The sequence below is a fragment of the Paramisgurnus dabryanus genome, chromosome 8 (assembly GCF_030506205.2).
Source record: "Paramisgurnus dabryanus chromosome 8, PD_genome_1.1, whole genome shotgun sequence".
Classification (NCBI taxonomy): domain Eukaryota; kingdom Metazoa; phylum Chordata; class Actinopteri; order Cypriniformes; family Cobitidae; genus Paramisgurnus; species Paramisgurnus dabryanus.
In genome coordinates, this window is record NC_133344.1 from 25,592,442 (window position 1) to 25,615,836 (window position 23,395).

The 23,395-nt window shown below is 39.3% G+C and overlaps 1 protein-coding gene and 2 long non-coding RNA genes across 3 annotated transcripts in view; 2 read left to right on the plus strand and 1 right to left on the minus strand.

The window, feature by feature from the left end:
• LOC135770246 (uncharacterized) overlaps positions 1 to 23,395 on the plus strand; it is a 53,846-nt gene that overhangs the window by 6,328 nt on the left and 24,123 nt on the right. Inside the window, exons 10-51 of the mRNA XM_065279977.1 lie at positions 745 to 927; positions 1,351 to 1,545; positions 1,633 to 1,781; positions 2,095 to 2,263; positions 2,356 to 2,490; positions 2,568 to 2,720; positions 2,801 to 3,002; positions 3,090 to 3,230; positions 3,641 to 3,826; positions 3,920 to 3,991; positions 4,084 to 4,210; positions 4,317 to 4,450; positions 4,545 to 4,748; positions 6,203 to 6,352; positions 6,508 to 6,687; positions 6,771 to 6,887; positions 6,974 to 7,123; positions 7,239 to 7,391; positions 7,521 to 7,736; positions 7,844 to 7,936; positions 8,155 to 8,299; positions 8,383 to 8,594; positions 9,892 to 10,110; positions 10,799 to 10,905; positions 11,578 to 11,731; positions 11,826 to 11,925; positions 12,135 to 12,301; positions 12,486 to 12,719; positions 12,799 to 12,986; positions 13,087 to 13,195; positions 13,273 to 13,423; positions 13,540 to 13,673; positions 13,765 to 13,914; positions 13,994 to 14,122; positions 15,903 to 16,055; positions 16,279 to 16,395; positions 16,473 to 16,634; positions 16,713 to 16,931; positions 17,103 to 17,270; positions 17,347 to 17,481; positions 17,626 to 17,841; positions 18,403 to 18,581. Of these exons, the coding sequence (XP_065136049.1) occupies positions 745 to 927; positions 1,351 to 1,545; positions 1,633 to 1,781; positions 2,095 to 2,263; positions 2,356 to 2,490; positions 2,568 to 2,720; positions 2,801 to 3,002; positions 3,090 to 3,230; positions 3,641 to 3,826; positions 3,920 to 3,991; positions 4,084 to 4,210; positions 4,317 to 4,450; positions 4,545 to 4,748; positions 6,203 to 6,352; positions 6,508 to 6,687; positions 6,771 to 6,887; positions 6,974 to 7,123; positions 7,239 to 7,391; positions 7,521 to 7,736; positions 7,844 to 7,936; positions 8,155 to 8,299; positions 8,383 to 8,594; positions 9,892 to 10,110; positions 10,799 to 10,905; positions 11,578 to 11,731; positions 11,826 to 11,925; positions 12,135 to 12,301; positions 12,486 to 12,719; positions 12,799 to 12,986; positions 13,087 to 13,195; positions 13,273 to 13,423; positions 13,540 to 13,673; positions 13,765 to 13,914; positions 13,994 to 14,122; positions 15,903 to 16,055; positions 16,279 to 16,395; positions 16,473 to 16,634; positions 16,713 to 16,931; positions 17,103 to 17,270; positions 17,347 to 17,481; positions 17,626 to 17,841; positions 18,403 to 18,581 (6,657 nt within the window). The remainder of the gene's footprint in view (positions 1 to 744; positions 928 to 1,350; positions 1,546 to 1,632; positions 1,782 to 2,094; positions 2,264 to 2,355; positions 2,491 to 2,567; positions 2,721 to 2,800; positions 3,003 to 3,089; positions 3,231 to 3,640; positions 3,827 to 3,919; positions 3,992 to 4,083; positions 4,211 to 4,316; positions 4,451 to 4,544; positions 4,749 to 6,202; positions 6,353 to 6,507; positions 6,688 to 6,770; positions 6,888 to 6,973; positions 7,124 to 7,238; positions 7,392 to 7,520; positions 7,737 to 7,843; positions 7,937 to 8,154; positions 8,300 to 8,382; positions 8,595 to 9,891; positions 10,111 to 10,798; positions 10,906 to 11,577; positions 11,732 to 11,825; positions 11,926 to 12,134; positions 12,302 to 12,485; positions 12,720 to 12,798; positions 12,987 to 13,086; positions 13,196 to 13,272; positions 13,424 to 13,539; positions 13,674 to 13,764; positions 13,915 to 13,993; positions 14,123 to 15,902; positions 16,056 to 16,278; positions 16,396 to 16,472; positions 16,635 to 16,712; positions 16,932 to 17,102; positions 17,271 to 17,346; positions 17,482 to 17,625; positions 17,842 to 18,402; positions 18,582 to 23,395) is intronic.
• Positions 19,592 to 21,693, plus strand: LOC135771125 (uncharacterized). The gene is made up of 5 exons (XR_010542836.2): positions 19,592 to 20,151; positions 20,668 to 20,761; positions 20,859 to 20,991; positions 21,074 to 21,174; positions 21,285 to 21,693. It is a non-coding gene; the product is annotated as an uncharacterized lncRNA (long non-coding RNA).
• LOC135771126 (uncharacterized) lies at positions 21,333 to 23,067 on the minus strand. Its single transcript, XR_010542837.2, has 3 exons — positions 22,630 to 23,067; positions 21,789 to 21,925; positions 21,333 to 21,470 (listed from the first exon to the last, which is right to left on the minus strand). It is a non-coding gene; the product is annotated as an uncharacterized lncRNA (long non-coding RNA).

Sequence of the window (23,395 nt, forward strand, 5' to 3'; positions counted from 1 at the left end):
ACTTTGTTACATTACAACACTGTGTAGAACAGTTTGTCCTTTTAGGGCTACTGTAGAAACATGACTGCGACATCCATGTACTGTAATGTAAATAGGAAAAACATGGAAGTGTTTGGTGGCTTCTAAATTCATCCCTGTTTGGAACTATAGGAATGAATGGGGCTAGGCTAAATGCTAACACATTCAAGAGGTGCTGTACAAAGATTAAAAGTGCACACATTACAAAAGATAGTTATGTATTAATTTGTCTAAGTTGAGGTAAGAACACAGTAAAATACTGAAAAACTGTGGTGTTTTCCTTTAAGATTTAAGCTTAAAAAAAACATTACCATAAAACTAAAAGAACTCAAATTCTTGTTTGCTCTTTACACTAAGGTCAAAGGACATTAAATCACACACAACACAAGTCATTTGTACCATTTATTCTATAATAAATGATGCTATATTTTTTCTATTATTTTCTTTTATGACTTTCTCTGTCATTATAAGTAAATATAATCACTGATATTTTCAAATTGCTGTTTGAAACATAATTCCAGCTTACTTTACTACAATTGTTTAAACAAACATTTGGCATTTCCAATAAAATGTGACTTGTATTGTAATAAGCTTACCCATTGTAAATTGTAGGAAGTTAAGGAGACATTTCTGAACACAGATTGTTTATGTATGACAGATTTAGGTAATGCTTTTAGTAAACAGAATGTGTAGTTTTGAACTTCTTTAAAAACTTTTTTCTATTAGACAGGAAACTGTCCTGATGGATACTTCTGCCCTCCTGGCACTGGACATCCAATGTCATTCCCGTGCCAGATGGGCACCTTCAGAAATGACTCATATGGTCATAGTGGAGGAGCTTGTGTGGAGTGTCCTTCTGGACACTTCTGTCCCACTCCAGCCACACACACTCCTTCAGTCTGTCCACAGGTAAATATACTTAAAGGGATAGTTCACCCAAAAAAGGAAAATCTGTCATCATTTTCCACTCTCATGTTGTTACAAACCTATATAAATTTCTTTGTTCTGATGAACCCAAAGGAAGATATTTTGAAGAAATGTTCGTAATCAAACTGTTTGTGAGCCCCATTCACTTCCATAGTATTATTTTTTCTTAATCTGGAAGTGAATGGGGCTCACGAGTGGTTTGGTCACAAACATTCTTCAAAATTTCTTCCTTCATGTTCCACAGAACAAAGAAATTTATACAGGTTTGAAACAACATGAAAACGAGTAAATGATGTAAGACTTTTCATTTTTGGGTGAACTATCCCTTTAACAATGTTGGTGTGACATAACACTTTTAGTCTTTTGCTGAGAATACATCTGCATCTCTTTTGCTTTTTATGACAGGGTTTTTATTGTATTGAGGGAAGCTCAGCACCAGAGCCGTGTGCAGAGGGCACATATGGATCCCGGCCAGGCCTGAGTGAAGTGTCACATTGCACCCCTTGTAGTGGGGGAAAATACTGCACAGCACTGGGACGAACTGAGCCTACAGGGAACTGTGAGGGAGGGTTCTATTGTAGACATGGATCTACAAGTCCGGTAAGATTATAAAATTTACATTTATGCATTTTTCAGGTTATTATTATGTGTTTAAAGGTCCCCAAGCTTTCTTTTTTGCTTCGACAGGTTCCTCCTGATGGTCCTGATGGGGGTGTTTGTCCTGCTGGAAGTTTCTGTCCACCAGGTTCAGTTCACCCACAGCCCTGTCCTCCAGGAACATACAGTAACAGTACGGGTCTACAACATCCACAGCAGTGTGTCAGCTGTCCTCCAGGGTAGGATCAAAAAAGAATAATGTTAAAAAAAGTCAATGTTTAGCAGGAATATTGAATATTTAGCCATAAAAACAATATTTAATATTTATTCCTGTTGCTCAGTTGGTAGAGCATTGCATTAGTCGTGCAAAGGTCGATTGCAAGGGATACATGCTGATAAAATGTACTGCTCAAATGCATAAATTGAAATGTGAAAACATTTACATTAGAAATTTCTATTAAAATATAACTTATATGAGGTGCAAAAATATGCATTATATTTAAATCCAATCTAATGTACTCCCACTTCTTATGTCTCCATTGTTTTCTTTAGCTATTTTTGTTTAGGAAATAACTCCACATTTCCCACCGGTTCATGCTTTGCCGGTTATTACTGCATTGGAAGTTCAGCCACCCCTATTCAATATGAAGCCGAGGAGGGACACTATGCCTTAGAAGGAGCCGTGAGGGCTGAACCCTGCCCAATGGGAACTTTCCAACCTGTAAGTCATGTCCTTAAAATATTAAAAAATGAATGCAGGAAAAAACACACATTTTTAATCTGTTTGAATGAGATTCACTCCTTTTCTGTCAGGGAAGAGGCTACAATTCATGCATTGAGTGTCAACTCGGGCGACTGTGCAACAAGTCAGGTCTGTCCCAGCAGCCTCTGTGCCCACCAGGACACTTTTGCCCAGCTGGCACCTTAATTGCCCATCCATGTCCTCCTGTACGTATCCAGCCTAATTTTTAATGTACCACAAAACCACATAATTTCTTATCTGATCTTATTTTTTATATATGAAGGGCACATACACTTCAAGTTCAGGGGCGGAGGATTTGCAGCATTGTGGTCCATGTGATGCTGGTCAGTATTGCCACTCTCCAGGATTAACTGCTCCACAAGGACCATGCGAACCTGGATTTTACTGTACTGGTGGATCCAACACAGGCAGTCCGGTAACCATTGTGTATATTGACAATGCTGATTCAGTCTGAACCCAATAATTAATCGATTGATCTGTTTCTGTGTTTTACAGATAAGCTCCAGGTATGGTGATATTTGTCCTATGGGTTATTACTGTCCATCAGGCACCAGACACCCACATGAGTTCCCCTGCCCTCCGGGTACTTGGAGTAATGCACTGGGGGCTCAGACTGTGTCGTCCTGTTGGCATTGCCCTGCTGGCTTCTTCTGCAATAGCTCTGGTCTTATTCAACCCACTGGAATATGTGCTCCAGGTGCATACTCTTGAATCCCTACATAAACCTTTATTTATAATCTTTATTTTTTTGTAACTAATCAGAGTTCTCCATCATTAAATACAGGGTTTTATTGTGCGGGCGGTGCTAAGACAGCCATGCCTGACGATGGGGTAACGGGAAACAGGTGTCCGGCAGGCTTTTACTGTCCACAGGGCTGCACGTCACCTCTGCATTGCCCTGATGGGACGTTTTCAAATAGCTCAGGTGCACATTATTTACTTTTAAATAATATTTTTTATAAAATAATATTTTTTATGTATTACTAACATTTACCAGTTCTATCTGTTATTAATGTAGTCCTATTAAAAATGTTTGCCATTGCTGTACTGTTGGCTTTGGTGTAATATGCTTTGGGTAGAGTATTTAAAATTTTACTTTGCATACTACCTATGCTACGTAGTATACAATGTTACTATTTGTGTCCCCTGAAAAACATAGTATGTGTAATTATTCATAATGAATCATATCAATGAATTTTGTATAGTAATACATTTTAAGGGATGCTCACAATTAGTTGCAAAAGGATTTAGTTGTGTCTTGTCTGTTCTTAACCTTCAGCACAAACCTTAATAAAGTAACTTTGGGAATAACTTGCGTTGTTAATATGTACGCAGGTGCTGCAAAATGCAGTGACTGTCCCCTTGGATGGCTGTGTCTGGAGGGGGAGGAGCTCCAGTTGTGTCCGAAGGGACATTATTGCCTGGGGGGCACTGTGGAGGACATCCTCCCTTGCCCTCCAGGCACATACAGCCCCAAAGCAGGACAAAGCCAAGTAGAGCAGTGCTTACTGTGCTCAGCTGGTGAGAGCAGTGCCCCTGCTTTACTTACACCTTTGGCAGTATTAATAGCATTGGTCTAGTATTATGTTCATCATACCGACCTATCATTTTAAGGAATGTACTGTGAAGACTGGGGACTAGTTGAACCCACTGGTCCCTGCCAGGCTGGGTATTTTTGCCTAGCAGGTATGTCGAAACACACTGACTTTAACATTCACTGGAATTGTATTTCTTTAGATTCAAGAATTGGTTCATGTGTACTTACTTAACTTTTCCAGGCATAAACTTTCAGAATCCCGATGCGAATATTAGCACGGGTGTAGGTGGTCCTTGTCCCATTGGGCATTATTGTCTGGAGGGCACGGGACTCCCTTCACCCTGCCCGCTGGGCATGTTTTCGAATAGGTACTTTATAGCCTTGAACATTAATTTAGCTTACATAATTAAACTAAAGATGAATGGATGAACAAATAGATGAAAACATCAACAAATTTAATATGTGTCTCTCTAGTCTTTATGTAACCATGAGCTCGGGTTGCATTGTGTGTCCTCCTGGGAAATTCTGTGGTTCAGTTGGCTTAAGTAGACCATCTGGACCTTGCCAAGAAGGTTTCTACTGTCCTGCTGGGTCAACATCATCAACAGGTGTGACTTTTGTACAATGTTTGTATCTGGATGTATCTTGATCTTTTGTCTGTTTGTATTATAGTATTGACAAAAAGTGTTATGATTTGTGCAGGATCTGATTCTGAAGGTGGACTGTGTCCCCAAGCACACTTCTGTCCCACTGGCAGTGCCACGCCTGTTCCCTGCCCTGCGGGTACTTTTACAAACCTAACAGGCCAGATTCAATGCAGTCCATGTCATGCTGGATATTACTGCCCAGAGAGCACCAGCAAATACACACTATTTCCCTGTCCACCTGGATTTTACTGTCCCGATGGTAAGAGTCATAATGAAATACAACTGTTAGAAAAAACCTAAAGGATTATTAGGAACACCATACAAATACTGTGTTTGACCTCCTTTCGCATTCAGAACTGCCATAATTATATTTGGCATTGATTCAACAAGGTGCTAAAAGCATTCTTTAGAAATGTTGGCCCATATTGATAGGATAGCATCTTGCAGTTGATGGAGATTTGTGGGATGCACGTCCTGGGCACGAAGCTTCCGTTCCACCACATCCCAAAGATGCTCTATTGGGTTGAGATCTGGTGACTGTGGGGGGCATTTTAGTACCGTGAACTCATTGTCATGTTCAAGAAACCAATTTAAAATGATTCAAGCTTTGTGACATGGGGCATTATCCTGCTGGAAGTAGCCGTCAGAGGATGGGAACATGGTTTTCATAAAGGGATGGACATGGTCAGAAAGAATGGTCAGGTAGGCCTTGGAATTTAAATGATGCCCAATTGGCACTAAGGGACCTAAAGTGTGCCAAAAAACATCCCCCACACCATAACACCACCACCACCAGCCTGCACAGTGGTAACAAGGCATGATGGATCCATGTTCATATTCTGTTCATGCCAAATTCTGACTCTACCATCTGAATGTCTCAACAGAAATTGGCAACATATTTCCGGTCTTCAACTGTCCAATTTGGGTGACATTGTGCAAATTGTAGCCTTTTTTTCCTATTTGTAGTGGAGATGAGTGGTACCCGGTGGGGTCTTCTGCTGTTGTAGCCCATTCGCCTCAAGGTTGTGCGTGTTGTGGCTTCACAAATGCTTTGCTGCATACCTTGGTTGTAACGAGTGGTTATTTCAGTCAAAGTTGCTCTTCTATCAGCTTGAATCAGTCGGCCCATTTTCCTCTGAGCCTCTAGCCTTTTCACACCTTTCTTTGTAAACCCTAGAAATGGTTGTGCGTGCCTGAGCAGATTGTGAAATACTCAGACCGGCCCGTTGGCACCAACAGCCATGCCACGCTCAAAATTGCTTAAATCACCTTTCTTTCCCATTCTGACATTCAGTTTGGAGTTCAGGAGATTGTTTTGACCAGGACCACACCCCTAAATGCATTGAAGCAAAGTGATTGGTTGATTAGATAATCGCATTAATGATAAATTAAACAGGTGTTCCTAATAATCCTTTAGGTGAGTGTATATATAGGATCCTGAATTATAAAAAACCTTATCACAATCAAGTAAGTTTAAGCTTAAAACAATAAAAAATGTCTTACCCAAAAAGATAAGAAAAATTGCAGCAGTTTCAATTGGGTACTTGACCTAATTAATGAGTGTGGAACAGTTAGCATGCAGGTTTAAAATGACATGATAAGTACATAAATTCCTGAACTTTCAAACATACCCTGAACATGCAAATTGATATAACACACTACATTATGAAACATTAGTCCTTAGTATTATGCAGGACTGCTCTTTCCTTACAGGCACAAAGCACGCCACAGAGTTCCCCTGCCCACGTGGCTATTACAACCCCGAGCCGATGACCCACAGTCTGGACAGCTGTCTGCCTTGCCCTCCAGGCCACTACTGTGAGAAAGAGAGACTGTCCACTGTGTCTGGGAAATGTAAAGCTGGTGAGTACATCGACTGACAGAGTAAGCATTCAGCAAGATGTTCATCAATATTACATTGACATGATAAATATATATATATATATATATATATATATATATATATATATATATATATATATATATATATATATATATATATATAAATCATCATACAGGATGGTTCTGTGTATCTGCTGCCTGGAACCCTCAACCCTTTGACCTGGACAACTACACTAATGCAAACTGCCTATGTCCTGCGTCCTCCACCGGGGGCAGATGCCAGGCTGGCTTCTACTGCCCATTAGGGAGCTCTGAGCCTCTACCTTGCCTTCCAGGGGCCTTCTGCAATGCAACGGGTATCTATCACATGCAATGAAACAAGTATCTACATTTAATGCTGTTAGAAAAACTAATTGCATCTATGCAACTGTATTATCAGGTCTCCCCCTCCCAAGTGGACCATGTTCTCCTGGGTATTATTGTACTGGAGAAGCAACTTCATCAAAACCTACAGATGGGATCACTGGGGATATTTGCCCTCCAGGGACATACTGTGGTACAAATGACTGTTTATGTCATTTAACTCAGTCTAGATGTCCATAAAAATGTTAGTTAATCATACTATCTATTGTTTATTCCCAGATGAAGGTTCCAGTGCACCAGAGCCATGTCCAGCAGGGACTTTCTCACCATTAGCAGGTCTGGTAAGCCAGGATCTGTGTCAGACCTGCCGAGAAGGTTACTACTGTGATACCACAGGTCTTCAAGCTCCTACAGCCCCCTGTAGGCAGGGTGAGACATAGCACAGACCAATTAAAAATCATTAGGGACCCTATACTGATAGCCTAACAGGCTGTACATATGTGTTTAGACAGTTTGCACCATGTCCTTGTACGTTTTTTGGTAGGTTACTGGTGCCTCCCCCGTCAGAAGGATGGCCTAGCTTTGCCATGTCTGGTCGGTCATTACTGTCCCCCAGGAAGTCCTGTCCCAATTCTTTGTCCTTCTGGGACATATCAGGACAAGCAGAAACAAGCAAACTGTACAATTTGTAAACCAGGCAAGTTAAAATTTGTTGTACATTGTGCTTTTTCAATAATTAAATGATAAATGTATGATATTTCCAAATTCCTAGTTCTGGCATACATTTTAAGGCCTCTTGTTTTATATATTGTGTATTTTTAACCAGGTTTTTATTGTGATGGGACATTTGGGGCTACGAATACATCTGTCCTGCAGCCTTGTCCAAAGGGACATTATTGTCCGCAAGGAACAGGCTATGCCAAACAATTTCCATGCCCAGCGGGCACCTATAACCCGCACGAGCACACGGAGAGCCAAAGTGCCTGTCTTTTGTGTCCATCGGGACATTTCTGTCCGTCTGTGGGACTGGAAGAACCCGCAGGTGGGACTTACATGCCGATTAAACAAATAATATTATCGCAATCATTTTGCTTTAAGCCCCATACTGTATGCTTGCTTTATATGCCATTTGCTTACATGAACTTGTAGGACTGTGTCTGGCTGGTTTCTGGTGCAAACAGGGCTCTCCATCACCCAGTCCTTTTGGCACTGAATGTCCACTTGGTCACTACTGCCCTAAAGGTGTTGTAAAAATTTGATCAGCTTTGACTTATGATATATTTTGTACAGTTGATTGTATTGAATTTGTAGTTTTTTACACATAGTGTTTGCTGTCATATGTTTTATTATTCAATTACATTTTACAGCATGCTATATAGTACTCTAGAACATGTTTTTTTTTTATATACAATCAAATCAATATAACTTCAGTGATTCAAAACTCATTTTTCCTACTGCAGGCACCACCAATCCTTTACCTTGTCCGGTGGGCACATGGTCTAACAGCACAGGACTCAAAAGTGTTGAGGAGTGCCCGCCATGCCCTGGAGGGTTTTATTGTGCATCTACTGGCCTTACTGAGCCCACCGGTCTCTGTTCTGAAGGGTATGAGCCAGAATATATGCATTTTGTTATTCTAATAATGCCAAGAATAACTTGCATCCTATTGTGTCATATTTTCCCAAAAGGTTTTATTGTGCTGCGAAAGCAGAGACACCCACTCCTACGGATGGGATCTCAGGCCATGTCTGCCCCGAGGGTCATTATTGTCCTCCTGGAACCACTCGCCCTGTGCCATGTGATCCAGGGACTTTTATTACAGTCACTCAGGGCTCTCAATGCTGGGCCTGCACTGCTGGCTGGTACTGTGTGGATGGGGAACTGCACTTGTGCCCAGCTGGTTGGTTCTTTGGTCTCTCATTGGCTATGTTCAGAATGAAATACTAGCTTACTGGATAGCATACAGTACAATATATACACCACGTGAGCATTCCTGGTCCTGGGGGGCCACTGTACTGCAAAGTTTAGCTCATACCCTAAGCAAGCACACCTGAGAAATCTAATCTAACTTGGAAATGCATTCAGGTGTGTTTGATTAGGGTTGGAGCTAAACTTTGTGGGATAGTGGCCCTCCAGGACCAGGAATGCCCAACCCTGACATAGTGCCTAATTATTTATGCATTACTATTGCGTTCCTGTAGCTCACTTGGTAGAGAGTTGCCTTAGCAGTGCAAAAGGTCATGGGTTCGATCCCAGGGAACACAAATACTGATAAAATGTGTACATTGAATGCATTGTAAGTTGCTTTGGATAAAAGCGTCTGCTAAATGCATAAATTAGCAACAATTAAAAATTACACCATGGTATCAAAGTGCATTTTTAATGTAAGTTTTTGTAAATATGTCTTAACTGATTCTTTATTTGATGTATAATTTGTGGCTGATAATGCTTTCCATCCACTTCCATGCAGAAAATCTTTAGATGGTGCATAGCATACACATTATATTCTTACAAGTGTAGTTTGGTCATGGCTGTTTTCACAATACAACTTTTAGTTATTTTTAGATGTATAATTTTAAAGTATAAAATAAAACAAGCCCAAGAAACTCTTAAAGGTGACATAGAATGATGGAAAGGAGTATTTATCCTTGTTTTGTGGTGTGACATGTAGACAATTTTGTTTTTGTTTGGGTCTGTAATGTCTTAGAAGCTTCCTAAAAACCTCTCTCAGATAGCTCTATTAGGGTGGGGGATTTTAAACAAGTGGTTTTGCACCTATTTGGCTCCCCCTACTGGCTTAACTTGCAATCTCATTACTGATTGGCTGACTTTGCTGCCACTCAAATAATTTAGCCAATTATTTTAAAGTGGAGGGGCAGTTAGATGCCTGTGATGTCATAAGCATCAGTTTTTCAGATTGGGATGTTTTCTGGCTGACATTTCTAAAAGAGGAATTTCTATGAAACTGAGATGTTTAGCATGTCTAGCACTTTTTTATGTTTTTGAATGTGGGTAGACTACCATTATTCAACAAAGACAAGGTAAAAATGGTTTTTCATTCTCTGTCCCTTTAAATTAAATGAGAAACAGCATCATATGGTGAAAAACATTTCCGACAAACACACTAATAGATTTCACCCCATTCAAAAACAGCAATCATTTAGTTATAGATAATGCTGTTCTCTGTTTGCCCACAGGTTTCTATTGTCCTGAGGGAACGGGGTATGACTGGAGGCCTTGTCCAGCAGGGACATACAGTCCTGATTTTGGCCTGAGTAGCATCTCTCAGTGTAGAGAATGTGATGAAGGACACTACTGCTCTCTTCTGAACTCAACCTCAGTTTCGGGAAAATGCTCAGCAGGATATTACTGCTCACATGGGAATATCTCACCTCAACCTCTCACAAAATCTGCAGGTGATGTGAGACAGCAACATAAGGCTATATTTATTTTTATTTTATTATTTATTATTTTATTTATTATATTCTATTTTATTATTTATTATTTACACAAATAAACCATATTTCAGATCAGTGCCAGAAATGATGAATAAAGTATAAGAGTGCTATAATAGTTACAGATATAGTTACACAAAAATGAAAATTACCTTCATGCCTAAAAAAACCCATCATATTGGTTTTACCTAAAGTCCTCTCAAACCAGTGGTTTATGGCGTGCAACGTCACCCCCCAAAGCAAATGCATGATATAAAACAATCTCAAACTTAGAATTTGGGAAAAAAATGATACGGTTCAGTAACCAATACAAATACAATATAGTGTTGGTGGTTACCCTTATTTTGCTATAGTATAATTACACAGAATTTATTATTATAATTCATTTAATTATTTTTATAAAACCAAGCCCCCAGGCACCATTTCGTACCCCCCAATATGAACTTCTTCTGTAGAACATAAAAATGCATTTTTAAACAATGGTGGGGGATCTTGTTTCAACAAAATGCCCTGACCTTATTAAAAAAAACTGGATCTGATTCAGATGTGAAGCAGACTAATTAATTTTGTGTAAACTAATCCTTTAAACAAACAATGAAAAACTAAACATTAAGCAAACATCCTCGTAATTTGCTGTTTTTTGCCAAAGGTGTGGGAGGACCCTGTCCCATGGGTCACTTTTGTGCACAAGGGACCGCTAAACCTCAACCTTGCCCACAAGGCACTTTCAGCAACAAAACCAAACTGGTCAAAGTGGTAAGAAACATTCATTCATTTTATTTACACACATGAATATTTATGCATATTCATGAATGAGATATAAAACAAAGAAGAAAAACCATAAGCACATACAGTAGTAGGGGAAAACATAATTCAGATGAGTTAAATGCAAAGCTTCATGTTAAATTTTAACACATGGATATAGGACAGGAATATGGGTAGGCTATTCCAAAGCCTTGGTCCATTTAGAGATTTAAAGACATAAAATAGTATTTTGAAGTCAACTCTCTAGGCTCGTAATAAAAAAACTGAGATATTCCAGCAAATAAAGAATTAACAGTAGTCCAGACGAGAGAACGAAAGCACTTTCCAGATCTTTAAAGGATATAAAAGACTTTACATAAAAGTTTCAGATGATTAAAGCTTGCACTGTTTATGTGTTGATCAAGCAAGCTTAAGGTAGGAATCCAAAATAACTACCAAGCTTTTCACCCTGGGTTTGATTATCAGTGCAGATTAGCAATACTAAAGGTGTTTTTTTTCCATTACCGACCAAGGGCCCAAACAAAACCACTTTTGTTGTACTCTCATGTAAATGTAAGAAGTTTGATAACATTCAGGATTTCTTTATATCACAAGTGAATTAACATGAGACTCACTATCAACATTCAGTTCCACGTGCAAGCCACAGAAACTGTTTTCTAACAGGAGGAGTGTTTGCCGTGTCCCGCTGGTCATTACTGTGACATATCTGGGCTGACTGCACCCAGTGGAGAATGCTGGGAAGGTTTTTACTGCATACAGGAAGCTATACTCCCCAACAGCCCAATCACAGATCACACAGGAGGACCGTGTCCGACAGGTAACTGACAGATCGCCCAAATCAGAGTAGATTAAAGACACCCACCTTCTCCTCAAACCGGCCCACCACATCCATTTCTCTGCTCCACACGTAGGTTATTTTTGCTCTAGAGGCTCAGCCGCTCCTCAAGCCTGTCCAGAAGGATCCATCAGCAACAGAGAGAGGCAGGCCAGCTGCAGTTTGTGTCCTCAGGGGTAGATGCACTCATACATACATTTAAATATTTTACATTCAAAGGGATACCCAAAAATTCAAATTCTTTCATTATTTTCTAACCATTAAGTTGTTCCAGACCTGTATTAATTTATTTTTGTTATTTAGTGAATAAGACCTATTTTTGTTATTAATAGTAGCATATGATCACCAAATTCTAACGTTGTAACATTTTTGTTTATCCGGCAAGTTACTACTGTCCTGCCAATGGTTCTTTCACTGAGGGCATTGCATGTCCAGTGGGTCATTATTGCCCCACAGGCACACATCAACAAAATCAGCACCCTTGCCCAGCAGGGACCTTTAATCCTTATACAAGAATGGCCACTGATCAAGACTGTTTACCCTGCCCTCCAGGTATAGTTTTTTTTACAAACAACTGAACAGCTATCTAGTTTTATGCATCTGTTATTCTCCAAGGGTGATACTGCCCTATTTTTCACAGCATTTTAGTCGCACCATTTCAGTTGTCCTCCCCTGTGCTTTCAGCATCTTTCAAAACTCGGCTATAAAAATATCTGCCATACTTTCTGCCTTGCAGGATTTTTCTGCGAGTCTCCTGGACAGAGTGCTGTGTCTGGACCATGTGTAGCTGGACACTTTTGTCTCTCAAGAGCCGTGTCCCCTGCACCTTTGGATGGAGAAACAGGTGGCAAATGTGCCCAGGGACACTATTGTCCGGTAGGGTCCTCATATCCAGAACCATGTCCACCGGGCTTTTATAGCAACAGCAGTGGGAACACTAAGCAGTCTGACTGTTTGCCCTGCCCTGCAGGTCAGTAGCTCTCTTTTAGACAGATCAAATGTCATTTAAAATCATTTCTTTGCACATTTTATTTTTTATTCTCTTGTAGGATTTGCTTGTTCCAGCAGGGGGCTCTCCTCTCCTTCTCATGTGTGTCAGATGGGCTACTTCTGCCCACAGGGTCAAAATTCCAGCCAGCCTGCCCATTACATCTGCTTACCTGGGCATATGTGTCCATCTGGCAGCACCACACCTATTCCCTGTCCCATCGGGACTTATCAGAATTTAAAGGGGCAGGTCAGTTGATAAAGAAGCATGAATCTAAATTCTTTTGGGCAGTTTCCCGAACAGAGCTTAAGCTAGTCCCATACTTAAATCCTGTACTTTATTACCATAGGCAGAATGTTCTGTCTGCCCGGCTGGATTTTTTTGTGCCGGATCTGACACAGCGATAGGTGGAACCTCCACACCTGTGCCTTGTCCTGTGGGATATTACTGCCCTGAAGGTACTGGAAAAATTGCTTTAAAAACATGATGGGAAACTTCAAGTTTGATCACTTAATATTTAATGTATTTTCAACAGGTTCAGAGTCGGGAATGAGCTTCCCCTGCCCTGTAGGCACTTTTAATGGTCAGTTAGGCCTGTCCAATGTGGATCAGTGTGTCCCCTGCCCCCCTGGTAAATACTGCAGTTCATCTGGCTTGGACGCCCCAACGGGTAACTGCTCTCCAGGGTGAGAAGTTCATAAGTTTCCCTCAGCTGCTGCATCGTTGGCTCTCTACCTTCCTGTCAAATACGACAGGTCTGTTTTCTAATGCCTCTTTTAAGCTAATCTCCATGATTTTGCAGTTTTGTGTGTAAGCAGGGTGCATCTCTACCGGAGCCAGTTGGAGACTCCAGCAGATGCACAGCTGGCTTCTATTGCCCGGCGGGTGCCAAGCATATGGAGCCCTGTCCTCCAGGCACATTTGGTTCAGTAGAAGGTCTTTTTTTAAACTAAGGCAGCATATGTATCAGTATGCTCTTGTTGTTAAATATGGATGATTGACACTAACATCATGGGTGTTTTAATAGGAGCATCATCTGTACAGATGTGTCAGCCGTGTACACCTGGGCAGTACTGTGCTGAATCTGGCCTGAGTTCACCCTCTGGTCCCTGTAGTCCAGGATATTACTGTATTCAAGGGTCACACTCCCCTACACCTCGAAATTACAATGAATCTGGTAATTACCACAGTGATTGATCATTCACAAGGTCACAGGTACCTGTTTTTGTATGAGTTATGTGCTGGATGTGTTCCAGAATGTAAAGGACCTGGGACGATTTGTTCAGTCGGGCAGGTTGATCCTGAGATTCGGTTCATTGGGGATGTCTGTCCTGCAGGCCACTACTGCCCTATGGGAAGTACACAACCAAAGCCCTGCCCACAAGGTAAAGTCTGAACAACAAATTGTAGTAGATGGGTGCTTTTAATAAAAATTTTGACCTTCTGCACTTTGTTTTTATTGTCTTATAAAAAATATGTTTTATTTTCAAATTAATGAACATTTGAAGTATTTTGCATCTTCTGTTGGATATAAATGCAAAGTATTTTGAAAGTTTGGAAGGCAAATTTCATCCATCTGTGAAATTACATCAAAACATTTCACTATGTAAAAATGTTTCTTATAGACGGTTTCATCGGGCGCATGTGTGGTGACGCGATAAGCGTCTGGTCTGAACTCTACTTCCGGTTTCTGTTTGTTTAATGGTCTGACTAGTTGCTGAAACTGAATTCTTATACAAATACCTCGTCGAAAAGAACAAATGTTTTGGGTTCCTATTTAATCTACGTGTTGTTTATTTTGCTTGTTATATAAATAAACTACTTTAAAAGGACTGTTGTTATTTATTCTTCGCTGAATTTACCGGAAGTTACATGATGACCACAAAAACGCTTGTTTATGTTGTTATTGCTGAAACCGTCTATATTATATATCTTATATATTTTATATATATCTTATAATGTATTTAAGAGATCTCACAAATTTGAGTGTTATAGTCACGGAATATTTTGCTCATTTATCCGTGTCATTGTCACGGATCTCCGCATTTTTGCGTGTCCGTACCACAGACTTTCTTTTCCGTGTGAGTTTCATGTATTGGTTACACTGTAAAAAAATTCCGTAGAAATTGCAGCTGGGTTGCCGGTAACTTACCGTAGATTTAAATTTATGTTTTTTACTGGCAACATTTTGTTCAAAGTTAAATGAACATTAAACATTTACAAGTCTTTGTCTTTACAGAGTAAAACTAAAAAAACAGCATCAAGCAAAACGTTCTGGGAAACAAAATTTGAAGCAAAAAACAGAAAAAGTTTGATGATTATTTCTGGTTCCCAGAATGCTTTGCATGAGGCTGTTATTGTATAGTTTTATTCTGTAAAGATAAAGACTTGTTAATAATTAAAATTTATTTAACTTTGAACAAACTCTTGCCAGTAAATAACATAAATGTAAATCTACGGTAAATTACCGGCAACCCAGCTGCAATAACATTGTAATTTCTACGGATTTTTTTACAGTGTACTCAATTGTTTTTCCTATTTTCTTACCATTGTCGCTTGGGTTTGGGGTTAGAACAACTTTCTGTTAAATAAAATGACATCCTAACCCAAACCCAATTCTAACCCTACATCAGGCAACAATTGTTTAAAAATCCAGAAAAAATTTGTATAAACCAATAGTTAAAGTGACATCCTAACCCAAATCTAACCCCAAACCCAAGTGACAATGGATTAAAAATAGGAAAAACAATTGAGTAACCAATATGCGAAACTGACATGGAAAAGTCAGTCTGTGGTACGGACACGGAAAAATGCGGAGATCCGTGACAATGACCCGGATAAATGAGCAAAAAATTCTGTGATTATACCACGGAACTGGTTGAATTATTACAATGCAGTGTCACCTTCAATTGGCTATACTGAAGTAAACTGTCTCAAATTAACAAATATTTTAAACTAAAATAATAAATGTAACAAATTAATTTATTTGTTTTTAACATTCAAACATATATTCAATCCGAATGGTGCATTCAATCTGTATATTTCATGAGATCCTGGGGATCAAACCCTTCACCTTGGTGGTGCTAAAACAATGCTCTACCAGTTGAGCTACAGGAATTCTCATTGGTGAATAACCAAATAAACTTGCATTGTTCTGTATTACAGGTACCTTCCTGGGCCGATGCGGTGCTATGTCTGAGACAGACTGCTATCCATGTACCCCCGGATTCTACTGTCCAGATTGGGGTGAGAGCTCGGTGAAGCTCTGTCCTGAGGGTTGGTTCTGTCCGGCTGGTTCTGTAACAGGACATCATCCTGGTAAGACTGACAAAAATTAAAGGCATATTGTCCACTGAGCATCAGTTCATCTAAGGTACAGAGTAGATATAAATAGACACTTTTCCTCCTGCCATTTATCTTTTTAACTAGCCACAGCATCTCGACGGGGTTGCCCTACTAGTGTTATTCAGTACTGTTGATGTCTAGACATAGCCTATTTATATACTGCCAGTATTTTAACTTTATGATCCTGTCTGCTTAGACCGCCAGTGTCCGCCTGGCCACGCTTGTCCGTATGGCAGTGTCGATCCCATCATATGTCCGCCTGGTACTTATCAGCCTCTTCCTATCCAGCCTTACTGTCAACCATGCCCACCAGGTAAACATTATATTTTACAGCAAGGTTACATAAAATGTATGGTACTTATTTGTATGTACATTCTTTCTTTCTGTTAGGATTTTACTGTTTGGAGGGTAGCTCTGCCCCTTTGCCCTGCCCTGCAGGTACTTTGGGTATGGTTGAGATGTTGGGTTCTCGGCTGGACTGCGCTGCATGTCCACCAGGGTTTTACTGTAACGTCAGCGCATTAACCCTCCCTTCAGGTCTCTGCTCAGCAGGTCAGTGGCACAGAGATCGCAAAGAGTCTCATAAGTCGGGTGTATTTTCATTTAAAATCTGATTTTTTATTCTAAAAGGTCATTTTTGTTCGTCTGGTGCAACTGAGCCTGCCCCCGTCTCACAGATGTATGGAGATATCTGTCCAGCAGGATACTACTGCCCTGAGCAGAGCAGCACTCCATTACCTTGTCCTGTTGGGTTCATTCTTACAAACAAAGGGGGCACTTCTTTAAAAGACTGCACTCCTTGCCCTCCAAGCAGATATTGCATTGCACCGGGATCCTCTCAACCATCAGGTTAGATCGATATTGAGCAATAAAGGCACACTCCTATTCACTCTTCAAACTTATTGGGAATATATGCAATTAGGAACATTGTGTGTGTGAATTTGGCAAGCACGTTGCATAATAAATCATCCTTAAAGTGACAAGATGGAAAGATCCATGTGTTATTTTGGCCTTCAACAGGGTTTTGCGCACCTGGCCACTATTGCATTGGCGGTGCGCATACTGGAGCGCCTCAGGCTATGCCCTCTCAGCAAACCTGCTTTTGTGACCTCATACCAGTGCCCCACCTTCAGAAGTATGATCTTTGCATAAAAAAGCACAACCTAACCTGCTCATTTCACACTCGTGGTACGATTTTATTATTGAGTCCAAACTGTACAAGATAATTAATAAACCTGTTAAAACTAATTTACATTTTTTCAAGAAGATGCCACTGAAATCTGGACTGCTTTGGATCTCAGGCCCGCGTTGGATGAAGCCCAATCTGAGCTTTATAGGGAATCATCTCAGGATATCACAAATGCATGCGCTGGCTTCAAAGGAGACATTTGTCCTATAGGTAAACAATGCGCTGTCAGTCTGCAGACATGCCATGGCTCTTTACTTGGGTTTTATTGCGTGTAATCTGACCACATACACCATCACACCACTTAGGACCATGGCGATTATATTGTTTAATTGACTAAGTGAATCATCTCTGCAGGATCATATTGTCCTGTGGGTTCGATGCTACCTCAACCCTGTGATGCTGGCTCTTATTGCAATCAGACTGGACTACACACTCCTGTAGGTCTATGCTTTGCTGGATTCTACTGTCCCACAGGCTCATCAGATCCAAACGCTGTGCTATGTCCCTCTGGACACTACTGCCCCCGTGGCACACCATTACCCCTGCCCTGCCCACAACGGACACTGAGAAGTAAGTTAACCTAGACTAACAAAGAATTGCCAAAAAAAACATGATGTACATTTGATCCCAAGAAGCACACATACTGATATTCTTATATATATATATTAAATAATAATATGTGACCCTGTCTAATCTAATTATTGGATTAAAGTTTGATTTTAATCATTGATTTCACATTAATTAAAAATTTTGACATACTCTCATTCAGTCAATATTAAAGATATCAAGGTTATATTTTAACAAAATGTTTTATACAGGATTTTATGTAGAAAACTAGTTAAAAATGTTTAAATTAATTGTTATTTCAAGTTGATTAAACCTAAAAAAATTTTTTTTAGAGTATACATGCAAATGCCATTTATAATCATATTGCTGTCTAGTAATGGTCTAGTTATGCTGTCTGTCGACTTCTAGTCTCTGTCTTTATTGCCTATAAACATTTTGCTTCGCATTACCAATTATAAACCTTTCAACGCTCTCTTTCTGTTGGTGTATTATCAATCATTCAGTGACAGGGCAAGTGCTTTGACCTCTTCTGGAAGCTGTTTACTGTTTTGTAATACTGAACAGGTTCTGCTGGGGGATCTAGTGTTGAAGACTGCCAACAGTGTCCAGTTGGGTATTTCTGTGAGCGTATAGGCCTAAAAGAGCCATCAGGTTTGTGTTCAGAGGGATATTACTGCCCTGGAGGACAAAACTCATCCAGACCAGCAGAGTATCTGTGTGGTGCGGGTCACTTCTGTGAAAGGGTAAGTGTTGAAACACTAAGGGGGCGTGCACACCAAAGCTTTTACGCCGGCCGCATATGTTTTCAATTGTTTCCAATGGAAGTGTGGCACTTTTCGAAAAAGCCAGCAGCTGGCAGTTATTTTTTTAACCAGTTGATTGTTGCGATGTTTGTCCCGCCCCTCCTCCACTGTGATTGGACGGCCGTGTGAGAACTTTCATTGACGAGCTGAGCTTTTCACCCAAAATTTAAAGGGCCATTTCATCGATAGAAACATGAATCTTTATTGAAAGTGGGTCATATTTGTAGTCGAAATATAACATAAACTTAGAATTTTGTGCCTATTTGACTGAGAAATGACAGAATGTGACTTCAGGGCAAATTTGTATAGAAAACTACAACTCCCACAATGCACAGCTCTGCAGGCCACTCCCATTAATCGGAACACAGCTCAGATATGCTATTGTGTACATAAAATGCCGCGTTAGTACAACAAATAAAATAGAAACGCTCACTTTATAGTCACACGTCCGTTTATCCCTGCAGGCTTTGGATGTTGCTTCCAGTTAAGGATTCTTAAATATGTATCCAGGACACGCTGTCCATATACGGTATGAAGCTTGGGTAGGAGCAAGCTTCATTCAGTTTCTGATTTGGCTTGGCCAAACATGTATATTCCCAAAGAAGAAAATGCCACATCCTGCACACAAACACATCCACAGCACAAAATGGCTCAGCGCTTGTGCTCTTAAGTGGAAACACGTCTGTGAAATAAACACACCCAAACATGCCTTAATTACTTAGCAACTAGTTACAGCAAACACTGCCCCCAATAAGTAAGCTTATTACACGGCTATAACTTATAATTAAGGTAAGAAGATTAAATATTGATTTGAAATATTTTATTAGCTATTTTTTAACAAATGCAGAAAACCTCTTCACTTTCGGTTTTAAGATAAGACGTTCAAGTTTCATGAACACACTAAAGGCATATTTATATTTCATTTTTGTATATTATTAAAGAGCACCTATTATGGGATACACGTTTTTAAACATCATTTTGTGTGTAAGTGTGTATTAGTACATGCTAACGATATTCAAAAAGTACATACCTCAAAGAAAACGATGACGCGAGTTATCGTCTCTAACGTTCGAGGACTACAAAAAACACTCGGATTGTAGGCAACAGTTTACTTCCTGGGATTAGTGACGTAGATAAGACCAACATTATCATAGTTCAGCCCTCTCTGCTTTGCTTGGGTACGCCCTCAAAGACGAGGGTGGGGAGCGCCGAGTCAGAAGAGAGCTAAAATGGCGGAGGTTGTGAGTCCCTGCTTTGACTCTGTTTGCAAACTCTTGTTTCATCGTTTAAGCGATTAAATCTCTCGAGTAGACGCTGTCTCTTTAGATGCAAGGGCAAAATAGCACTTTATGGACTTCCACAGAGGACATCATGTTTAATACGGTTCCGGAAAAATCCAGTCAGAAGTTGTTCACGGAGTTTTCACAATAACTGCTTCTCATGAACCGAAGCTGGACGTCTCCTCCTGAAAGTTGGATTAACGTTACTGTGCACTTCTGGATCACAGGCTGTAAGTATTCACGTTTATTATTTGCCTTTTACTGTACATTACGTAACCGGTAACCGGAGATTAACATAATGTGCGTATAGAGCTAAGCTTGCAAGCGAACTGTTTTGTGTTGTAATACTGTATTTCATAAACAACGTACCATATTTACACACGTGTATGTTGAATTATGCAGACTATCGTTTTTTTATCGATGTTGGTTAAGACATGTTTACAAACTTGCTAAGTTACCAGCTAAACTGTTACCGGTAAAATTTGTTCTCATGATCAAACTCAAGAAACTCTAAGTACAGATGATTTGTTTAAAGTTATATGTATTTTACTGTTGTTTTTACTTGAAGCTTTCTTAGATTTTGAAACGAAGTAAACACGTAATGTGTGTTGCTAATGTTGGGCCATGTAATATGTAATACATTTACGTTTTAATGAATAGTCTAACGAGTTATAGTCGTTGTACTCTATTGTTATAATATGTCTTTTTGACTGAATACATGTTTGTTTTATTTGTCTATATCTTAGATTCGCAGCTGGACACATCCTTCTACACTGTATGCAAACATGCAACATCATAACACACAGTACAAGGAGTCAGACTGGCATATGAGGAGCAAAGGTGTGTAACACAAATGATGTATTTAGCTAATGAAACCACTACCAGTCTTAGATGTATAACTGATGATGACAAAGTTTTTTTCTCTGCATAATAATAGGAACCCAGACAGTAGCATCGTTTCACAATGTTTCCATCACCATCATCAGTGGATGCCTTTGCCGTCCATAGCCTGAGATTTCAGATTTGCAGCAAAAAAAATTGATTTTCTCATTTATTGGAATGCTATGCAGGTATTTAAGTATTTTAGTAACTGTGTTAAATAAAGTAGTATTTACTTTTACAATAAATTTATGCTTGCTTATATTTTTACAGGTTGTACCTTGCAGCCATCCATTACAATGTCACCAAGCCGTAACAAAAGCAGGAGAGGAAAAGTACAAGGCTATGTTCCCAAAACACACAAATGACATACCGTAAGCAGTAATGTTTTATTTCAAATACATTCATAATTAAAAACTTAATATATGAAGCAGGGAAATAAATGATCAAAACAAAAGATTTATTGACCGCAATATTTCTACAGTTATGTGGATGATGTGATCAGGCTTCTGTTTGCTGAGGTATTTGAAGATAAGCTGAAGGAAACCCCGATTCCAATGGACCTGGCATCACAGTTTGAGAGACCTTCAAAGGAGGACGTGATTGCATGCCATCTTGAGTGCAGGGGTCGTCGGAAGCCAACATTCCGATCAGGAAGCTCCAAGCGTATCTGGAGAACAACACACGACAGGGTGATAACCCTAAAGTGTCATCTTAGATAGCATCAGCTGACAAAGCTTTGATATGCCATTTATCTGAATAGATAGCTGTAAGAAGTGAATTGAACAATTTTTGAAAGAAGAGCACAATATGGTTACTAAAGTATGTTTATTTGTATATTGTTTAACATTTAAATATATATTTGTAATAAATAAACTTTTGACTGACTACTATATTTTCTTTAAAGTTACATCTTTTGTTCTTTTGGGTACTTTGTTACTATAATAATACTTTAGTGTTATTGGTTTAAAAATGTAATAAAACTTACTCTAGTCCTGCACCTCAAAGGCTTATAGTCGGTACAATAAATGTTCTGTGTGTAGGGATTTAGACAATTTGTGCAAAACCTGGATGATGAATCACGCAGGTAAGAGGCCCTGGAACCTGTTGCATTCTCCTTAAAACCTAGTAAGTAAAAACATAGCACAGTCTTTCATAATAAAGTTTACCATAGTAAAATAATGTAGAACTAACATTCATTTCAATTAAAACTTTTTTTGTGCTACATTTGGTGTTTCCATATAGTTTGCACAGTAAAATAGTATGTAAGCAGTATTTTATAATTAAGTTTACTATAGTAAAATAATGTAGAAATTACCAAGTGAAATCGTTTTATAATCATTTCAACAAATACTTTATATGTGCTACATTTGGTGTTTCCATATAGTTTGCACAGTAATACAGTATGTAAGCAGTCTTATAATAAATTTTACTAGAGTAAAATAATGTAGAAATTACCAAGTGAAATCGTTTTATAATCATTTCAACAAATACTTTCTATGTGCTACATTTGGTGTTTCCATATAGTTTGCACAGTAATATAGTATGTAAGCAGTCTTATAATAAATTTTACTAGAGTAAAATAATGTAGAAATCACCAAGTGAAATCGTTTTATAATCATTTCAAAAAATACTTTCTATGTGCTACATTTGGTGTTTCCATATAGTTTGCACAGTAATATAGTATGTAAGCAGTCTTATAATAAATTTTACTAGAGTAAAATAATGTAGAAATCACCAAGTGAAATCGTTTTATAATCATTTCAAAAAATACTTTCTATGTGCTACATTTGGTGTTTCCATATAGTTATGTAGTACGTTATAATTACCTTTTGGATGTCTTTGCAACACATTTTCGTCTTCGTTTAGCATTCTGGCAGAGCTAAGGACACCTAAAAAAGTTAAATCCAATCGCATTCATTGACGGAGATCGTTTATATCGTAACGGCCTTCTGAACTCTCTGGATCGAGCTCGAAGTGGTAAGGCAGTACAGACACCATCGTTTATAGAGAAATATAACGCTTGTTTACGATGCCTCTGAGGCTGTGACTCTCAGTCAGAATCTGTGTCAACCCACGCGTAGTCAGGGGCGTAACCTTTCAAACACACGCCGAACCCAGCTGACCAATAACAGTTGAGTAGTCATCTGACCAATCCGATTACACTAGACATTTTGGGAGGCGGAGACAGGAACTAAACCGAGCGTTTTCCAGACAGTGGGAAATCGGTGAGGTATGTAAGCAATTTATAAGACTCACAATGCATTAGTTCAAGTTTTAATAACATGTATGTACTATGGGATATTACAATAACGTGCTAACGTGCCAATTTATTAGCATAATTGGTGCTCTTTAAACTATACCTGTCAAAATGATTTGCAGAATCCGGGTCACGGTGTGTTTTTCATTTTGAGCGGTTGTTATCTGGGAATAACATATTTTGGAATGTCGCAAGTGGCCAATCAGAATCAAGCATTCCAACAAGCTGTGTAATAATCAAAACTTACAACTTCTACCTTTCCCAATATTTATGTAATGACTGCATAAAAAATGTATGATAATGGAAATGTGGCTATCGTATGACATTGCCTTGTG